Consider the following 20,110-nt stretch of genomic DNA (forward strand, 5'->3'; position numbering starts at 1 on the left):
CTTGCGAAATGCTTGGCGCGTCCTTGGCCGGCTAGTCCTAAACGGGGACCACAACAGGGAATCCGTCTCGGCCGATTACTATTGCACGAGTTGCCAGTTCCGTTCTGAACTGTCTCCAGTTAACCTTATTACTGCGGACTTTGCGTGCTAAGAGTATGCTTATTCCGCTTGCTTGAGCTCAACCCGCGGGTTTCCAGCCGCTGTATGTAGAGCAGATGAGCTTAGTCAAGCATGTGTCAACTGAACTGTATATAGTATCAACGCCTGAGTTAGTGTCCCGCATCTTGTTTGTCTCGTCATCAACCAGCAACACGTCACGTCTTACTGTTACAACTTCTTACCACCATGACAAAGATCGGCACGGAAGACGGATATGCTCCCTGTTTCAGAACCAAAGACTCAGCCCTGTGGCCGGGCCATTCTCTTCTAAGAAGCTAACAGTACGGAAAAGCAAAACAAACGCTATTGAATACATCTGTATGGTACATGAGGCTCCAATTGTTACATGGTAGAGCTGCTCATCGATAGGTGCTCCTCGACTCCTACATGCCAAACTCAGCCTTTGTCTAGGCCATTACCCATCATCTCATGGACATCCACATCCCATTACTTATCCACCGGTCACAAAGGAAAAACAAATCAATAAGCCATAGAAAGAAGACGCGCTCCAAATGTCCCATTGGCCGCTTACTTAGACTTGGAAACTCCAGCCCCAATGACACCGGGAAGCTTTTCGTCGCCAACGTTGTAGAGCATGGTGACGGACAAGGAGATAGTTCCAAGCATAAGCAACGTGAAGCCAGCAAAGAGCCAGAACGGCACGCTAATGTCTTTCTTGGCGCACGTAGGCCCCGCCCAATGGGTAAGAGGTCCATTCTCTCCGGTCCTAGTGCTAAGGCAGTGGCATGCAAAGCAGACAGGGGCGCGGCCGCTGGCAAGGGCACCGGCATCTGCAGATGCGTACTTGTTCAAGCACTCTCCCTGCTGTGAGCAATTGCCGGTCTTGGAGACGCAGCTGTCCAGGGAATCAAAGCAGGCGGGAATAGGTCCTGCGGGGGCTCGGAGGGTGTTCTGCGCCGGCGAAGTAGGTTCCACCGCGGCCGCAGTCTTATGAAAGTGGGAGATCACCCGCTCCGCCTGGCGCTTGTGAAGGGCTTGAGCCTGGCTCGACAATTTGCCAGCGCCAGGGAAGAACAGGAAAGTCGTCTGCACTTCGCCAATCTCAGCAAGCGAGGTCAGCCGTGGGAAGCTGTCGATCACGTAGTCCAAGTATTCCGGCTTCTATAAAGAAAAGTGCGGCGTTAGTTCGGGTTATTTTCTTTATCACACCATCTACCATATACACCGAAACATCCAACACTTTCAATGCGTACCTTTTGGATATCAAAATTGGCCAGCAACGTCTTTCCTTTCCAACACCGGGACTCGACTGGGTTGGTCATTTCATCATAGGAGCAGCTGGTTCCCTTTCCAGATATAAGCTCGTGCGGAGGCATCTCGAAGCCCGTCGCCCATTCCTGACGGTCGATATGAGGCGCATCGGGGACGGTGAATGATGGCTGCAGCTGTAATTTCGCTCTGGTCTCCTTCATCTGCTCCTCCGTCAATCCTTGGAGCGTAATGAACAACTGCTTCGGCTCATGGGCGAGCTCATCAAACAGCGAGGGGGTGACGCCTCCATATCGATTCATCAATGAAACCACCTCTTCGGCATCGACATCGTCAGGTATATCGCGGACGAAGGAAAAGGAACTGGAATCCGCCCGCTTGAGCAAGATCAGCCGGGCAATGCTGCTGGGGATGGACGGCGGCGATGCGGATTCGCGATTCGGCAGAATGTAAACGTCGGCGGCGGGCTGTGATGCTGCGGCGCAGCTCACAAATGCTGCGGCAATCCCCAGCGAGAGCTTCATGATGATTTTCGTCTCTGTCGAAGCTGTTGTGAATGGTGAAGGCGCGCAAAAAGGGCTCGGCGTCAACAAGTTGCACCGAGAATATGAAGTACGTAGGTGACGCCTCAGGTGCATGCTAGCTGGATGTGGTTGGCGCGTCGGCAATGGGGGTACAATGTTCCGGTCAGACCCCTGCGTAACCACCTCGACAAATGTGTGTAATCCGATTGCCTTATCATCTCTGTAGAACTTCATCATCCATCGCAATAGCTTGAAATACACCATGCGCTTGCTCTTTTGATACGAGCTTTCTCTTCTTCCTTGATTGCATTATTTTATATCTTTGGCCGTTTGGAACCGCGCAGAATCAACCGAAAAGCCGGGATGCTGCGGCGCGCAGCGGTCGTTTCGCGACAGCGACACTCAACCCTGATATCGAAAGCCTCACCACATCTCCCCGCCCATCGCATCCCTTCCATTAGCCGACAGATATCCTTTCTACCATGGCGAAATCGACCAGCAGCAGAGGGGCTTCCGGTTTATTTCGCCAAACCCATCGTTCCACCAAAGCCAGGTTCCTTCCGGCGTCGCATAAAGTAAGCTGTTTGCCGCGGCTGAGTCGGCGCGATTTTTCCAAAGACTAATGTCCAACCACAGCCGAGCCGTTTTTACAACCATAGCCGTATATGCCTGTTGGCAGATATTCGCGACCGTCGTTTTTGACCCGCTATTAGACTGGGCGGATCACGAATGGGAGGCTTTGTCGGAGAGAGAAAAGAAAGAGATGGAGGATATGGCGGATGAAGACGAGCCGATTCTGTTCCTCCCGTTCCCGTTTACGACGAAGGAGGTTAGGCAACCGCCGTACAAGGGCTCCGATCCTGAGTGGGCAACATTCATAGCTGTGAATAAAGACCAGCAGTTGCAGAAAGACATCAAGAGTAAGTAGGCGCAGGGCGAAAGCCTTTGAAGCTGCATAGTCACTAACTGACTGTCTTCATAGTGGGCCTGGCGGAGCTAATACGGCGAGGCGTTGAACGAAATCCTGCCTATGTTCAGTTGCTCGGCGGCCGGGATATCAAACTCAAAAAGCTATGGCTGGACATCATTTACCCCCCCGCACCGCCCCCTAAGCACTATGTTTCTGGGTAAGACACGAAGTCACTAGCATTTGCTTCGGCATGTACTCCGTACGTACCTACTAATGCTTGCTCTTGTAGTATCATTATCGACGATGACGGCATATTCTGGGGCGATCGGCCGATGGACTCGCTGGCTGCCAACCACCTCAACACGGCCATATACCCGAAAGCAGTAGCATTGTCAGCGTGGGCATTTCTTAATTCATTGGCAAGGCAGACAGCCCAAGATATTGGTAAAGTATTGGGATTTAACACGCCACCTCCACCCGAGGCAACATGGCAGGCCGCCATTCTGAATCGTATCAAAGAACAAGGAGAGCTCGGGTCAACTGGCAAACAGACCGTCAAGGTTCCAGGGCAGCCGGATAAGTCCAACTTTCCGGTCCACACCGGCATCAGCGAAATCCCCGGCACCCCATTCAGTGGTGTAAGCCAAGTTGATCCTCGGATTCAGGCCGCTCTTCAGGATGCTACCGTTACATTTACCAAGAACTGGCAGCCTGCGAAGCAGCCACCCAGCAGGGGCTGCATCAGAGTTGATGGACTGGTAGAGTTGCAAGGAAAGTCTGCAGTCATGGCTGTATACGTCCTGGGGTGGTATGATCCTAAACAGCGAAAGTACATGGGCGTCCAGACCGGCTTGAAGCATCTCATACAATTAAAGCAAAGACCAGCTGGCGGGGGCTAATTTGATGGATCTTGATACGAGTTAGCAGCATTTGTCTATTTTTTTTTTCTTTTGGTGCGGCTTTATATGGATGTACAATATGGACCACGCAGCAGCATTACGGTACGGTATGGCATGGCATGGCATGGATTGGCGCTGAGGCTTTTGCCTCCTTTTTGGGTTCTTTTTTTTAACACGATACCACCCCCTAGATCAAATGCTAGAGAGAACGTGCTCGCACAACATGGGACGTTCCATGTGACAATGGCTAGTGCAAGGTTTTAATTTTAGATGGCTCTTGTCTCCCCAACTGTGCTCGTATCTGATGTTTCTTGTACTTGTGTAGAAAATGCGTCACGTTATAACACATAATGATAAAGCATACGTGGGGGTTGGGGGAGCTCATACTAAGCATCAACCCAGGAAGGGTAAATGGAGATACAAGGTGATTTATGGGGGCGCTAGGAATCAAGGGTTCGGAACTTCCGAACAAAATGATACATAACAAATAGATAAATGTCTAAGATAATAAAAACTGCTAATTACAAAAGGAAAGAGTACAACATCCGAGTTACTATCTGTCAGACGAAAAAAAATAGAGTTGCGGAAGTTGCCATCCGATACCTCACTACCTACCTAGCTCGCTGCCTGTTGTACTATTCTCGGGTGTATTAATTGCGCCTTCTTTAAGTGCTAAACTTGATATGAGCGGAAACCCGCCCGCTTTGCCGCCGATTCAGACAAATTAACCAAGGAGTTATGTGTCACCAGGCTTATATTGTACGTGCCACTTATGTTAAGGCGAGTCATACCTAAAACTTTCGGATTTAAGCCCGAGTCGTCCGCGGACGCTGTATCAAAGCTTGTTGTTTCCGGATGTTCAAATGAGTTTTGCTCTGTATGCACTGTAACTTGATCGGGAAGTTGTCGGGTTGAATCCATCCTATGTGGTTGAGTGTAGTCTTGGTAAGTAGCTTAGTAGGTGAAACCAAAGGGTGGCTAAAAAAAGAAAGCGGGAAACAGAAAGGAAATCGGGAAAAGACAAGAAAATCGGGAAACTATTTTTTAAAAAAAAAAGAAAAAAGAAAAAAAAAAGAAGTATGTAAGAAAAGATAAAAGAGTCCTGTCTAGGAAGCATAGGAACATGCTTGTAAGGTGATAGCTCATATTACTCTACCGTACAGAGTAGTAATGTACAACAAGTTGATCATTCGTGCCGAAACTAACCTGTGTGGCTTCAATGGCTCTAAGTTCAAGTACAACTAATGTTACTTTAGGCGATACTATTTTATTGCGAGACTCAATTTTGATTAAGCCTAACAAACTACTATGACTTCTTCGGACATCGACTCATAAGATGTCTGAAACCTGGAAAGTCTTCGCTGGTAATGTAGTTGTCTCCTTAATATCACTGCAGTCAGAATAACAAGCATGACAATTGCCGAGGGCCGAGCTAATCCTTCCAACAGTAGCTATCTTACAGGGGAGCAACATGGTCTTCCTAGATTACGACGCGCTTATCCACTGTGACGCAAGTCAAGACATTACTGAAAAGTTCAAAAGTTAAAGTCACCTAGCTTAACTCCCCGCCGTCTTTGCGCTACGGCTAGAATTGCCAAATACAGCACGGCTCCGTGAAAGGGTGGGAAGAGATCTCCCCGAACATTCATCCGTGTCTGCAGGGAAGACCAAAAAAGTAATACGAAGTACGGCGGTCTAACACGCCTTGCAATTCCGAATTCTGGAACACGATGATTGCGGCATAGCATTGGAAGCCCCCCTGCGCTATCGAGCTATCGGATCAGGAGTTTACGCATTAGTGCTGATATACCTTGCGGAAGACCGCAAGGTCGGTGACCTGCAACAGGGATAGTAGCGTCAGCAAGCCATGCGACGAGCCTTGCAAGAGACCACATGAAAATCCTTCACCTTGATCCATTTACGGAGTTGGGACACAGTACGTTTAGGTAACGTGGTTTCAGTTCACAGCAAGCGAATGAAAGTCTTCGTCAGGCTGATAACAAAAGACTTCGTTGTGTTTATTAATTCCCATTCATTGACATGTTGACATTCTCAGGCTGATCGAAATAAAGAAAGGATACAAGAACTAATATGGCCCACACCTTGCTGACCGTCAAAAAGGTGGCGTCAGCGATAAGCGTATAGCTTATTCGGACTTCGCTGGCCATCGCACTCTTCTCTCCGCGCGAACGTACAAGTTGTCTGGCTTGATGACTACCTGGTTTGGATCGTACTGAACCGCTTCGTCCATTTTGGCCAACGTGAACTTGTAGCGGTACACAAATTTGGGTAAAAATATCTTGACTTCTTCCAATGCCAGGTTGAAGCCTATACAGCTGCGAGCTCCAGAGCCAAAAGGCTGAAACGACCCTGCTGGGCGGTTTTTGACTTCTTCAGTGTCCCAGCGGTCGGGATCGAACCGTAGAGGGCTGTCCCATTGCTTGGAGTTTGTGTGAAGGTGGTGTAGAGCCAAGATGACGAGGGAGTCTTTTTTCATCTTGTATCCTCCAGGTAAGATCAAGTCAGTCTTGGCTGTGCGACCCGGTTGGAACGATCCATTGTGTCGCCGCTGTGTTTCCTTGATGTACTTCTCCAAAAACTTGAGATTATGGGTTAGCTCTGGTGTAGCGACCGTATCTTCGTTCCAATCATTGTCAATAAGCTCTTGGAGGATGCGATCTTGCATCCCTTCATAAAAGACTAGGCCATATATCAACCAAGAGAGCAGCGCCGCTGTGGTTGAAAAGCCAGCGCCAGCGATGACGGTTACACCTAGAGAGGCGTGATCTTTACTCAACCTATTTCCTTTACTGTCTCGTGCTCGAATAGCAAAATCTGATGTTAAGCTTGGTTAACACTGTTCTTTACGAGGGATGGTGAGTAGTTGCATACCAATCAAGTGGTCTGCTTCTAAAGCAGCTTCTTGCAATTCAAGTTCTTTTGCCCCCATTTTGGCATTTTCAATTTCTTCCATCTTCTTTTCCAACCGCTCGCGAATCATCTTAGTAACATTGCGGAGTTTTTGAGGGTCCCCAAATGGCAGACTGCCGTACCAAGAGCCATAGCGATTCACTTTCCTGGCCAATACTAAGATTTCAATGATCATGGACACTATCTCATCAAGTGGCGTATCCGCTGTTGCAAAATGACGAACTTGCATACCCAGGACGAGCTTGACAATGGCTTGAGATGTTAGTTTCAGCATATATGGAAATACATTCCAAGCCTCGCCGTCTTTGTCTAGTTGGTCGAAGACGGAAAACGCGTCCTCAATTGTATCCTGGAGTTTAGGTGCATAATGCTTCACAGCCTTGGGACCCAGTGCTGGGGGGAAGAACTTGTGGTTTGCACGCCAGCTCTCAGTGTCTGTGCTACCGAAGAAGATGCCGGCATCTCCCAAATTGAATGCGTGTAGAGGATGGCCATCAATGACACCCTTGGTGAAGAATTCGCTTTCGGTAAAGAAGATGTTGGTCAGATTGGGATCGTTTGTGTAATTCCACGTAGTGCCAAACGTGGTGACGGCGAAAAGCTTGCCATATGTTTCGAAAAGCCTTTGATGATTACCAAGATGGTCAGGGTATATCTGAGTAAAATTGCCAAGATATGGAAGCCCTTTGGGTCCAGGAATCTCGCGCACCGCGCCGCCATCGATGGAGATTGCAATAGGCCCTTCAGCAGCAAGTACATCTGCTACCGATGTAAGGTATTGATCATCAGACACAAAGCCAACACCTAAAGTCACAGGCAATATGAGTAAATGATTCTATATGTTTTTTCCCTCGGAATTCAGCACTAACCGCGAGGCTCCACGATGGCAAAATGGGACGCAACCAGATCTTGCAAGTCTTCAAAATCTGATGATGTAGAGACCCCGAACTCTATCGTAGAAGACGGCTGCTCTCCCAAGAGATAAAAAAGAGTAGACATTTCGAAAGTAGGCAATACTGCCAATATCTTTTCAAAATTACCAAAATTGTCAAAAGGTCTTGAAAAGAAGGTCTGTAAACTCAACTGGTGGGGATTCTTTAGATGTTATCTAGAGATTGGAGAAGACTTTGTTTTTAAGTATTTCCTCTTCTTCTTTAGCTGATACATCTGTCACCACAGGTTGTGAACCCTCCTCCGCGGAGACTCCTGATGGCGAAGGAAATAATCATGGTCGGGGTAACTGAGTCGGCAGCTGATTTACAGCTTCATGTCCTCGGAATATGATCACATAGTAGAAAATTACCTGAAATGCTTTTTACCTCGGATTTTTCTGCCAGGTTTTGTGCCCCTATAGTGAATCGCATAATTTATAATTACTGAGTTACAGACCTCGGTTTCGGCCACCTCCAGATAGGTAAGAATGTGTAATGTATTCAGCCTATAGACCCTCGTAATATCCCTTTTGGGAAATAAAACTCGCATCGAATCTCGGACATATTCAACGGCTTGAACCGCCGCTAAGGAGGTCGATATAACGGCAGTGGCTTTCGATGGCGTTGATTACTGATCCCCCACACACTTCGAGTTGGACGCGAGAAATTGTTCCGAGGAACTTGTAGATGAATCGGCTTCAAGCGAGTCGGGTCGGCTTTAAGGATGTTTAGATGGGTGTGTTTCAAGATTTACGGCGTATGGTCTCTCTGGACTGGTAAAATCAGGGCGAACGGACCATGTTTGCGTGGTATTTCGCGGAAATGCTCCTAACAAAAAAAAAGGAGTCCCATGGCGATGAGCTAGGCCATGCCAATGTTGGTCAGAGAATGATGACTTTACTAAACTTCATTGTAACATACGTCCACAAACTTCAGTAATCAGGGGTACTGGTCAATATAATTCAACATTTCTATCTGGCGGTTAAAAAGCCGCCACCACCCATTCTGGCAAAGTATCAATTTCCAGCTCTCTTCATCGTGCATTTTTTCTATTCATCATTATGTCAGAGGTTGTAGAATACTCCCAGAAAGAAATTTGGCTGCACAATAGCGCAGAAGATGCGTGGATGGTCATTCATGGAGAAGGTGAGACAGACAAAAAAAAAAAGGCTCCTTGGTCTCTATTAGAGCAAGTTAACATTTCTGCCGTAGTCTACGATGTGACAAAGTATATCCAGAGCCATCCTGGTGGTGTAGACGTGCTCATAGAGGCAGCTGGCACCAATGCTAGTGAGGCTTTCGACAATGCCGGCCACTCAGACGATGCCTTCGACTTAATGATGCCACTACGAATAGGCAAACTCAAGGGATACAAAGAAATAAAAGCGAGAATCGCACTTGCCAACCCATCAACGCCTCCGAAACGCTATACTTCATCAACTACGAAGAAAGCCATGTCTAGCACCACCAAGTACACCATAGTTTCACTTGGCACTGCTGCCTTATACTATGGCCTTACTACCTACGGCGTGAATCGCCATCTGATGTCTCAAGCCTCATCAATTGGCAAGAATCTCATCACATTTGCGCCAAAGTGGGCTGCCTCTTCTGACACTGTTGTTGCTTCCACCTCCACAAAACCTAGTTTTGCGATGGGATTGCTAGTTGGAGCCGGTGTTCTAGCATCAGTCCATACTCTGATTGTTCGTAGGCTGCTCAAGATTGTCATTTCCTTAGACTCACCAAAGTATCCCTACCATTTCAAGGTGCCAAAGACTCCCGAGTTCAATCTTCTACAGCAAAGGGGATGGCTAGACTCGGAGGCAGCTGCATCTGCGATTCCTCTAGCCAAAAAAGAGTTGGTGTCGCCAAATGTATACCGTCTAACATTCACCTTGCCCTCTTCGCATCCCATACTTGGTTTGCCAACGGGCCAGCATGTTGCCATTACCGCAGTTATTGACGGGGAAACTGTAACGCGATCCTATACTCCGACGTCGAATAACGCCGACAAGGGCATTCTGGAGCTCCTTATCAAGATTTACCCCAACGGGAAAATGACAAATGGCTATTTAGCCAACCTAAACATTGGCGATGAGGTTCACTTCAGGGGTCCCAAAGGAGCGATGCGATACTCTCGGAAATTATGCAAGAAGATAGGCATGGTAGCTGGTGGCACGGGAATTACACCTATGTTCCAGATTATCCGGGCCATCTGCGAAAGCGACCGTGATACCACAGAGATCAGTCTCATCTACGCCAACCGAACAGAACAGGATATCCTTCTCAGGGAGGAGCTGGATACTTTTGCTAGGCGATACCCAAAGATCTTCAAAGTTTACTATATACTTGAGAATCATTCTTCTGAGTGGAAATTTGGATCTGGCTATGTAACGAAGGACATGATGGCTGAGATGTTCCCTTCTCCGGGCGGAGAGGGAAGCAAAGTTATGATCTGTGGACCGCCTGCAATGGTTATTGCGGCCAAGAAGTCGCTTGTGAGCTTAGGGTATAAGCACCCTGGAGGAAGTGCAAAGATGAGCGACGAAATCTTTGTCTTCTAAGAAAGCTCTCTGTAGCCTAGATCCCGGTATTGTTGAACTTTTTTTTTGTGAGTCTTGCTTTGCTTTGTAGAATGGATTACTCTAACCTGGTGGCAAATTGAGGTTCGTTCAGTATTGATCATCTCGGTTACAGAATGATTCAACTCGTACTACATTTAGATAGAAAGAGTAGATAAGGTGATCTGGTTCACATGAGAATATTCATGACCTATTGGACAAGATTCTTGATTAGTAAACCTTGGCTTAATCTTCCAAATGAGGACATGTGATTTGAATCGGACACCCCTTTGGCAGACATCGTTACATTCCGAGGTTTTACGGCTGCCGGCACGCCAGCGCATAGAATGATGAGCGCAAGGTCCGTATCTGGCAAAGGAGAAACGTAGAATATTATTAAAAGCATCTCCCGCTTTGTGTAATCCGAGCTTCTATGCAGCAGCTTGTGACTATTCAAGTAGGCTTAATCATCTTGCCTGGATCGCATAGGATCATACTAAGAGCAGAAGTTATATGCTATAATCTTCGTCTCATTTTATGAATCGAAAGAATAGGAACAAATATGAGCTACTCTAATACATTTGATGTCTAATTCCAAGCCCTGATTTTTTCTTTCTTCAAATCTCTTGGCTTTGTCTCTAGTATTATTTAACTTAAAATTAATTCATCAATTACTCTAGGTACCTTTATTATTTTCCAATTTGCCGTTGAGCACAGATAGCCCAGTACCGGTATAATAGAAATGGCTCAAGAGCTGTGTACCGGATTGCGGTATGTAAAGGTCAGGATATGTAGTAATCCGGATCCTTCTCACGCAGGCTTTTCCTGCGCCGATAGTACTGCTACTTCGTTTAACATCTGCGACCACTGAGTAGCTACATTCACCCTTTGACGAATTTGTTGTTTGGTCATGTCCTGTCTCATTCAAGGGCGGAAGAGAATAGTTTAGTGGGCAGTGTGCAAGGCATACTCTTCAGGCTGAAATGCACGTCGGACGGCATACATTTACATGCAATTAAGGCTATGCTGCGTAAAGCACAGCCTTAACTTTGCCATCCATTAAATGATACCCCAGGCAGCCACCCTCTGCTGCCCAACGCAAACTTCACCTCACGATTGCAGAATTATGCCAGTTTTTTTTTAAATATTCGAATTAATCTAGATACAGAACTACTTATGATGAGTACTACTGCAAACTCTTCGTCGCCATCAACATTCCAATCTCAGGAGAAGTCGCTGTGGGAAGCGGCGCTGCGAAAGCTCCCGGACAGTGAGAGGTTGCTCATAATCGTTGAAAATGGCAACAAGCTCGAAATTCTTCACCAGATACTGGCCCTTGCTGAAGGAAAGAAGGAGATTTGTCTCCAGAGAAGGTGGAAATTCAAGAAGAAGGAAGGCGAAATCGTCATTATTCGCGACAAGCTGGAAAAGATAACGACATGGATTACCAGGTTCAATGAAGTTGGATCGACAGTTGTCCAGTATGACCCGCTACATGCCGCTGTGCCGTGGGCTGGGATCCTTATTATTCTCCAGGTTGCGATGAATGACGCCCAGACGTTTGGGGCTATGGTTGATGGGGTGGAAAGGGTATCCAGCATCCTTCCAAGGTGCGCATGTTTGGAAGAAGTCTATTTCCAGCCTGCTGTTCCATTGTCCTTTCCCGGAAGCAATTGCAGCTCGCGATGGTGAAGCTCTATACTTCTATATTACGCTACCTCGCGAAAGCTCGGCAATACTTCAGCACTCATACTGTGAAGCGAGTTATTAAATCAACTTTGAGCACTCCGGAATCAGAAGTTCAGCAATATCTCGACATAATTAGTAAGAAATTGTCAGATGTTGAATCTTGCCTCCTCATTGTTCAGCTGGAAGAGACTGAGGCGACAAGTGCCAAAACTGAAAAGATCACACAATATCTTTCCGCCTTGGGAAAACCAATCATCAGATCTTCCGCCCAGCTTACCGAGCTTCACAAAAGCCTGAGCCGACAAGAGAAGACAAGAATACTCAACTGGCTGTCTCAGATAAATACGCGATATCATCATCAGTTAGAAGGAAAGGACCACCTTCCAGGATCTGGAAACTGGCTGTTAGAGCATCCAGAGTTCATTCGCTGGCAGGATACGAGTTCATCAGCTATCCTGTGGCTCCATGGGATTCCTGGTTGTGGAAAAACAAAGCTTGCGCATAGGATTGTCCAGAAACTGCTCCAAGACAACACCCTGTCGCCAAATCCTGCCCCTGTCGCCTATTTCTATTGTGCTAGAAATCCGGCTGAACCTAATCGTAGCAGTCCTGATGAAGTCTTCCGAAGTATTTTGAAGCAACTATCAATCAATGACCAAGGAGAGATCAAGGATATCATTGTGAAAGAATTCAAGGCTAGAGACAAAGAGTCAGAGTTATATGACACGGATATATTGTCCTTGAGTCCATCAGACACTCAAGACATGATGTCACGCCTTTTTGAACGAGATCCAGCAACGATCGTTATAGATGCACTCGATGAATGCGATCCGGCTCGGAGGCATAAACTATTATCTGCATTGGGTGATATACTCAGGCAGTCACCCAGTGTTATCAAGATCATGGTCACCAGCAGGGATGATGGAGACATTTGCTGTCACCTGTCAAGCTCCCCAAACATCTATATTCGAGCAGATGACAACCGCCTGGATATAGAGAGGTTTATCGATTATACACTATCTCAGGCTCTAGCTAATAAGAGGCTTCTCCACGGGAAGATGCTCAATGATTTAGTTCAAGAGGTGTCAATTACACTAAAAGACAAAGCACAGGGCATGTTCAGATGGGTTACACTTCAGATCGACAACCTGTGTGATAGTGGACGCATCAAAATCGAAAGCGACGTGAGAGAAGAGGTCGGCCAGCTCCCACAAACCCTCAGAGAGTCTTACGATCGAAGCTACCGTCACATCCTAGACCTTTCACGACCAAGTCGTGTTTTGGCTGAGCGGGTCTTCAAGTGGCTGCTATGCGCGCAGAAGCTTATGACAACTGAGGAACTCGTGGCGGCAATCATATTTGCTTCCGAGCATCATTTCATTTCAAGTAAGAACATTCTCGATATTTGCTACAATATGGTGGTAATCGACGATCAAGGGTATGTTCGATTCGCACATTTGTCTGTCCGCGAGTATCTCGAGACATTGGATTCTTATGCAACAACGGAGTGCCATGCTTTTGTTCTCCAACGATGCTTGGATTCCTATATGAACACTGCAATTGACTGGGCATACTAACTTCGCGATTGCTTGGACGCCGAAATTAAACCTTACGCCATGTTATACTGGCCAGTTCACTGCACCCATATCGGAGATTATTGGAAGTCCAATACTCTCCATTCAATCTTGACGATATTCTTCTTTCAGAATGTAACAAGCGACCAATCTTTAGTATCTGTGAACAATGCAAGGTTACAGAAATATAGTGATGCGTTCGAAGACTGGGTGTCTGATGTATGGAATCTTCATCAGTCTTCACAGGCTTTTGAAGTAGAGGAATGGCTGCTCGAGAGACTCGAGTGTATCGCAAGCCCGTCAGCATCACCCTTGTTCCTAGCTTGTACATTTGGACTTGTCTGGCTTCTTGACATGATGCAAGCATCAAAATGGACAGAATGGGACCTTTTGAATTATCGAAATGAGGGAGCCATTCTATTAGCTTGCAAATGGGGGAATGTCCAAGTCCTGACCTGGATCCTTGAGCAATTGACAATCTCCCCGAGTACCATGGTCGAGGCTCTATCGGTTGCTATTGAGTGCGAACGTCATGACATAGCGAAGAGGCTCATTGAGCAGGGAGCCAATGCTTATGGAGAAGTTCAGGCCAAGAATAGCCCTCTCCTTGCTGCAACTGTTGCTGGATCTGTGGATATTGTCTCCTCCATTTTGAGCGAAAACAAACAGTTCGAAGCTCATGCCTTTGCTGAAGCCATGGCCTTTGCTTACACCAAGGATCGTGATGATTTATTTCAAATATTCTGGAAACGTTGTACGAGTTTAAAGGCTTGCCACTATTTCCAGCTGGTTTTGGCTATACAGGAGATAGTCTTGAAAGACAACCCATTTGTGCACGGGTTGCAGGACCTCGAGGAGCTGTTCGGCGCTTTACTCGAATTCTCTCGCCATTCTAGGCTACCGGGGCTGCATCTTATTTATCAATTGTACGGGATTATGGGTGACAGTTTTCAAAATCTAGGCGTTCTCCGGAACGGAACGCTGATAGCATCCAGTCCTGTTACCTCCGAAGATGTCAGTCGGATGCTGGTTGAGCGGCGGACCAACCCCCCTCGAGAAGACTTGTATAATTTTCTTGCCAGCGCTTTGAGCTTAGCCGGCGATAATATCGAAGTGTTTGAAATGCTATTAGACTTGGGAGCGGCTAGTGTCCGAGGATTAACGGAGTATCTTTGTCTGGACAAAAGTGAGGAGATTATTCTTGGTCACTGGGAGGAAGTGTGGCACTTCTTCGATCTTCTTCGAGAACCCAATGCCGAGATCGCCAGCAAGAAGATGAGGCTCTTACTGGATCACGGCCTCAACATCAATGTCACGGACCACAACGGGAGAACCCCCTTGATGCTGGCAACGAAGTCACGTCCCTCTATCAGATTGGACACTTTGCTCGGGGGGCATGCAAATATTGAGTTGTTCGACCATAAGGGGCAAAATGCGTTAGCACATGCTCTGAATCACGAGAACGAGCCGGCTATGGCCACGTTAATCGACCATGGTGCAGATGCCAATTCATCCGTTTCCGCAAACAGCTACATTTCGGCCCTGCAGTTTGTTACCTCCAATGTCTGCAATTATTCACTAATCGATATATTGCGCGAAAAGAATGCTCGTCGACCAGGTCATGTCGCTATCGATGATTATCTCAATGTGCCCTTCCTTGCGTCAGTATCAACGTCCTGTAAGGAGTGTGTTGCTGTCAGGAATGGCGGCGTATGAGAGAGTGATAGAGTCAAGGAGAGGTTCTAGTCGTCACAAAGGGAACGAGCAGCTAGGGGGCACACAATGACTGTATTTATCTCTGACCTCCTCTAGAACAAAGGGAATTTACGCTCCTTTATATAGAAAACCCTGGCTGCGGCTAGTCTCTTAGCAGCGGCATCGGCGGCACTCTCCGGCTTCGTGACTTCATTATGCCTCTTCCTTCCTTGGACCCCTGACAGTTGCTCACCTACTTGGGTATAGCAATATAGGGCAGTATCGTTGCAGTAGAACTACAAGCGCACTTTTCACCCTTCTAAGCGGCAGAATGCGTGCCAATCTTACCTCTCCTGTTGACGATAGCGATGACGATAGCGATGACGATGAAGATGACGATAGCGATGACGATGAAGATGACGATGCCTCTTGTTCTAGTCCGGTCGAGCAATCGCAATCAATCGCGCTGTTAGACTCAAAATACGAAACCTTGGAAGCGATTGGCAACATCGTTGATAATTATCGATACTGGGAAGATGGCTCGACTCTCCTACAGGCTGCTATCTGTCTCCGGGACGACGAGGTTATCGAGGTGCTTATGGATATTCCCGTAAACGTGAACGCCGTGGATAGCCAGGGATTATCCGCATTACACTGCGCAGCAACCATATACAACGAAAGGAATCACATAATGGATCAGCTGCTAGTCAATGGAGCAGATCCATCTCTTCAAGATCACAATACACGGACACCTCTGCATATTGCTGCCAGGCTAGGACATTGGTCAGGCTATCCTATAGCCGCCCTTCTTAAAGTCATGGAATCGGATCAAATCAACATTCGAGACACAAATGGAAATACGACCCTCCACATTGCTGCCATAACTGCCAATGTACAGGCCATAGAGCTGATATTCAATGCAGGGGCAGACCTATCCATCAGAAACAAGGATGAAAGGACGCCCATCGACCTCGCTGTCTGTTCTTGCCCCAGAGATTTCATCTACATCCTCGAACAAAAGCTCAACATATTCAGCGATGCACATCAGATTCCGTTCCACAAGTCTACTACCACGGATAGCTTAGGCGGACTAGCCATACTCTTCGAGTATGAAAGAGATGAGCCCTCTCCTGAGAACGATCAAGATGTAGGAGATGATTATAGCGATTCCACTGATTCTCGAAGTTGTGATTGCACAATTATGGCATCGCCAAGGAACAAATGTACTAAGTGTCGACACGCGATGGAGGCTAATTCGAGATTGGAAACGGATGTTGACTGGTTCAGTGCTTACGATGTACCCGAGTGGACGGCTCTTTCGGGGTTAAGGATTTTGCCACTAAGGCCATTGTGTGCCATCTTCAGGGAAGATGGGTAGTTGTTTTCATTGCATATTTCCGTTCTTCGTCTTCCTTTTTGTTGGATTATTATCTCAATAAGGCTGGGATGTAATATGCGCTGCTATAACGGTACAAGTTGTTAGTATTGGTTGACTGATAGGCAACTAATACACATACATGTTATGTTAATGAACCTGGTCTTTGCAGGCTGACTTAAGCCAGTTGATATGTGTGGCTCCTAGACTTGGCATGTCTAATCCAAACTCTTGCTGCAATCGAGTATGATTGAAATTCTCTCAGGATAGTAATCATGAAGTACCACCCTTGAGTCCACTACTCATTCGAATTCAACAGCGACATCTCCGCGGGGCCACGATTACCTTCCTACGACAAAAGTTGCATTAACTGTCTGACCAAGTGGTATTAATAATGTACGTCTTATGTCATTGCTCCTATTCTTGCCGATCTGGATTATTATGAAGCAACAGTTATAAGCCAGTCTACATGTAGTTCAGCAACAGGGAGTGAATTAAGCGGCTCAGCTGATATTGAGTAACATAAGCATCTGCCTGCATCTGAAACTTCTGAGAATAACACCACTGCAGTCCCACTTAGGAAGAGCGGCCTTCATTTATCAGGTTGATGACCAAAATCTCCCATCTCGTCCAACGTCGGAGTAGCTATTTAGAAACTAGTAAGATTATAGTCTGAACTACGTACTACCATTTGCAGTTCTTGGTAGGTAGTAGTAATTCTTGGCAATATGATCCACTATTCTATGAATGGGTAACCTGCTAGTTTTCAAGACGCAGGTTCCCTCGGGCCTCGGGTGTTGAGAATAAGCTTGGTGTGAAGCTTGTATCTCGGGAAACCACGAGGACTATTTGCTCCGTGTCACAGAAAAAGAGAGGATAGATTTACATGTTAGTCATGGCTGATTGCATACAACTATTTTAGAGTGTGGATTTATGAACTCGCTTATATAGTGTTTCCTAAATGAGGAACTCGCTTCTGGCTGTGTCTACGGTAGATATTATCACTAGCTGATCAAAGTGGTCGGTCAAACTGGCCGACCAACTGAACCGGTGAGAAGGATCAAGCATGCTTACATTAGTGCTTAGCTACTATCAAGTAAGCCCTTGAGTCCAGATCTACAGCCAATATGTGTCTGTTTACGAAGCGACCTATGATATGAATGCGTTTACGCTGTTGTTACATGACGCACCATCCACCACCTGAAACTATGCAATAGAGTAATGAAGAAATACTAAAAGATAAAACAATAAAAGAAAAAAGAAAATGATAAAAGGAAAATAATAAAAGAGAAATAATAAAAATATGTACTATATTTATCCATATCTTCTCCCCTTGTCCGTGTCTTGAGGCCAGCCTAGTACACACTTCCGAACACTATCGTCGATCCATGTAACCAGCTCCTCCGGAAAATAAGATGTTTGAAGGAATTAGTATGATGAAATATTCTTAATCACATGAATGTTTTCTTTATCAAACGCCTACCTATGAATTGTGAATTGTGAAGATAATCTGAGTGAATCCCAAAGATTCTTATAAGTCCTCATAAACTGCATTTCGCCAACACTCATGTCCTGCATCCGATGAAAGAAAAGGGGGAGGCGGTCAATAATAGCAATCAGATTGAAAACCACATCAATCTACGGAAAAACTCATCCCGTCAACTTATACGAAGTCTCCGAGTCACCGCAATCTCATACATACACTCAACCCCCAACGATTAGGCAGAAGCATTTACACCCGCTAGTAGGTCGCCACACATTATCGCGATCCGAAGACTTGGAATGATTGACCAGTGCCCACTTTCCGCTCCCTGCCGCTCCTGCCGCTCCAGGGAAAGTGTTGTTGTATTTCCGTCTCACGAGGATATACGGAAAAAGGTCGTTGTGGCTACAGATCTTCTGACGGATATCAGAGCAACAGAGAAACAAGAAAACGATGGCTCATAAGGCTGGATCCACATCATCACGGTAGTCGCTTAAAACACCGGTCGAAACAACCGACACACGCTAAACAACTCGCATGTAATTCACCGGTCCGATGGAAGGCAGACGGAATCTTGTTTTCTCGCTTCTTCACGTCCATATGGACTTACACATACAGCTGTTTTTGTTGTTGGAGATGCAAATTGGTTTAGTTGGATTACATACTCTTGAGATTCTTCACTAATCAAATCATCATTGGTACAACCGGCCCATTCCTTCAAGTCTCCGAATACTTTTGCCAACTACCCGTTCTATCGCTCACAATCGCCCAATCTGATTACTATCCGTTAAGCATAATCGTACTCAGTACTTAAGCGAAGAAAAAGAAAATACGTCAAGAATAGGACACTGGAGGGGTCCGGCATGACTCGGTTTCACCTGCAAAATACGAAGTCGCATGAGCGGATAAGCCTACCTTCAACAAAAGTAATCATTACATATTAGAAGAAAAAAAGGTAGAGAATGTCATTTTATCCATTTTATCGATTAAATCAAAACTAAAATAAAATTAAAAACACGGCCATTCTTGCACTTGATTTACACGTGTCGCGTTTAACTGCATGTGCTTTTGTCTGGTATACCCGATGCTTCATCCCCCTTATGCCCGACAACAGATACGAATGGCCGAAAAGAGCCATCAGCTACTATACATAGAGTGGCAGTGAGCACCTATCGTATATCGTATCAGGAGCGCCGAGCGGCTATCTGCAGGGCTTAGCAACAGGGGAGTTTCCTGGCTACTTGTACTTGGCACTTACATGGGAGTGAGTGTAAGGTGCTAAGCATCTAGTCTAGGCTGCCATATTTTGCACCTATGGAGGCTCGAATTTTTCCGTCTTGCAAATTCCTAAAGCGACCAGGCGCTTTGTGTTCTACTGCTAGCGCGTTCCAACGATGATGATGGAAGAATATTTCAACGGTGATTAATAATAATCATTATTCTTAGTCTTAGTTTGGGGACACAAGAGCAGGGGCTTGAAGATGTGAAGCGGACGGGCGGCCGCTGCGTCTGTGTACATGATAGGTAGAAAGCATCAACACTAAGGTAGCATCCTGTTCTCTTCTGCTCCGGCTCTCGCTGCCGGAAATGCCAGGATACTAACACAACGGCCTGCATGCCCACCAAATGTGCTACCCAAACCAACACCAACCAAATCAGGATATATGCGAGGTCAGCATTCCGCATTGGATGTTCCAAGTGGACGGTTCAATCTCACGCCTTGCCCGAGAGCTCAAGACGCGGCAAGCGGCAATACGGTCCCCCATCCCGGTCCTTGTCTGCGCTCGGCCGAGATGATTAAAAAATAGATAAATCGAAAAAAACGAGGAGGGAAAAAAAAAAGAAATACTAGTAAAAGAAAATAGATTCAGACCCAGTCAGGGGCTCCACCCAAAGTCCCGATTTTTGTCGAGTCGCTACCTGATAACTCCTACTGCAAACCAACTCTTCCGATCCCTAACTACTAGGTAGTCTTGCGGGACTTGCGGGACTTGCGGAATCCCGCATCTACCTCCCTCAATTTCGGTTCTTCCTGGTTGCAAGGGGGGGTGTCGAGTTCGGCCGAACAGTTCCCCAAACAAGTTGAAGCAGAAGCGGACAACCATGCCTTTTCAAGAACGATGCCCGCTGACCAAAGATTTACTGCGT

General features: G+C 46.5%; 6 protein-coding genes across 6 annotated transcripts; 4 read left to right on the forward strand and 2 right to left on the reverse strand.

Annotated features, from left to right (window-relative positions):
• Nucleotides 1–687: 687 nt before the first annotated feature.
• Nucleotides 688–1,913, reverse strand: Triagg1_851 (uncharacterized protein; the record flags this gene model as incomplete). The annotated part of the gene is made up of 2 exons (XM_062901951.1): nt 688–1,281; nt 1,374–1,913. 2 exons carry the CDS (start codon nt 1,911–1,913, stop codon nt 688–690), a joined length of 1,134 nt encoding a protein of 377 aa, XP_062760075.1.
• A 622-nt stretch (nt 1,914–2,535) lies between these two features.
• Nucleotides 2,536–3,722, forward strand: Triagg1_852 (uncharacterized protein; the record flags this gene model as incomplete). Its single annotated transcript, XM_062901962.1, has 3 exons — nt 2,536–2,833; nt 2,896–3,040; nt 3,113–3,722. The coding sequence occupies 3 exons, from the start codon at nt 2,536–2,538 to the stop codon at nt 3,720–3,722; spliced, it is 1,053 nt and encodes a 350-aa protein (XP_062760076.1).
• Nucleotides 3,723–5,868: 2,146 nt separating this feature from the next.
• Nucleotides 5,869–7,652, reverse strand: Triagg1_853 (uncharacterized protein; the record flags this gene model as incomplete). Its single annotated transcript, XM_062901973.1, has 3 exons — nt 5,869–6,557; nt 6,615–7,457; nt 7,523–7,652. 3 exons carry the CDS (start codon nt 7,650–7,652, stop codon nt 5,869–5,871), a joined length of 1,662 nt encoding a protein of 553 aa, XP_062760077.1.
• Nucleotides 7,653–8,646: 994 nt separating this feature from the next.
• Triagg1_854 (uncharacterized protein) lies at nt 8,647–10,149 on the forward strand (the record flags this gene model as incomplete). The annotated part of the gene is made up of 2 exons (XM_062901984.1): nt 8,647–8,731; nt 8,798–10,149. The coding sequence occupies 2 exons, from the start codon at nt 8,647–8,649 to the stop codon at nt 10,147–10,149; spliced, it is 1,437 nt and encodes a 478-aa protein (XP_062760078.1).
• A 1,173-nt stretch (nt 10,150–11,322) lies between these two features.
• On the forward strand, nt 11,323–15,125 carry Triagg1_855 (uncharacterized protein; the record flags this gene model as incomplete). Its single annotated transcript, XM_062901995.1, has 3 exons — nt 11,323–11,756; nt 11,972–13,273; nt 13,601–15,125. The coding sequence occupies 3 exons, from the start codon at nt 11,323–11,325 to the stop codon at nt 15,123–15,125; spliced, it is 3,261 nt and encodes a 1,086-aa protein (XP_062760079.1).
• Nucleotides 15,126–15,435: 310 nt separating this feature from the next.
• Nucleotides 15,436–16,482, forward strand: Triagg1_856 (uncharacterized protein; the record flags this gene model as incomplete). Its single annotated transcript, XM_062902006.1, has 1 exon — nt 15,436–16,482. One exon carries the CDS (start codon nt 15,436–15,438, stop codon nt 16,480–16,482), a length of 1,047 nt encoding a protein of 348 aa, XP_062760080.1.
• Nucleotides 16,483–20,110: the final 3,628 nt, after the last annotated feature.

Source organism: Trichoderma aggressivum, assembly GCF_033847375.1.
Source record: "Trichoderma aggressivum f. europaeum strain CBS 100526 chromosome Unknown scaffold_002, whole genome shotgun sequence".
NCBI lineage: Eukaryota > Fungi > Ascomycota > Sordariomycetes > Hypocreales > Hypocreaceae > Trichoderma > Trichoderma aggressivum.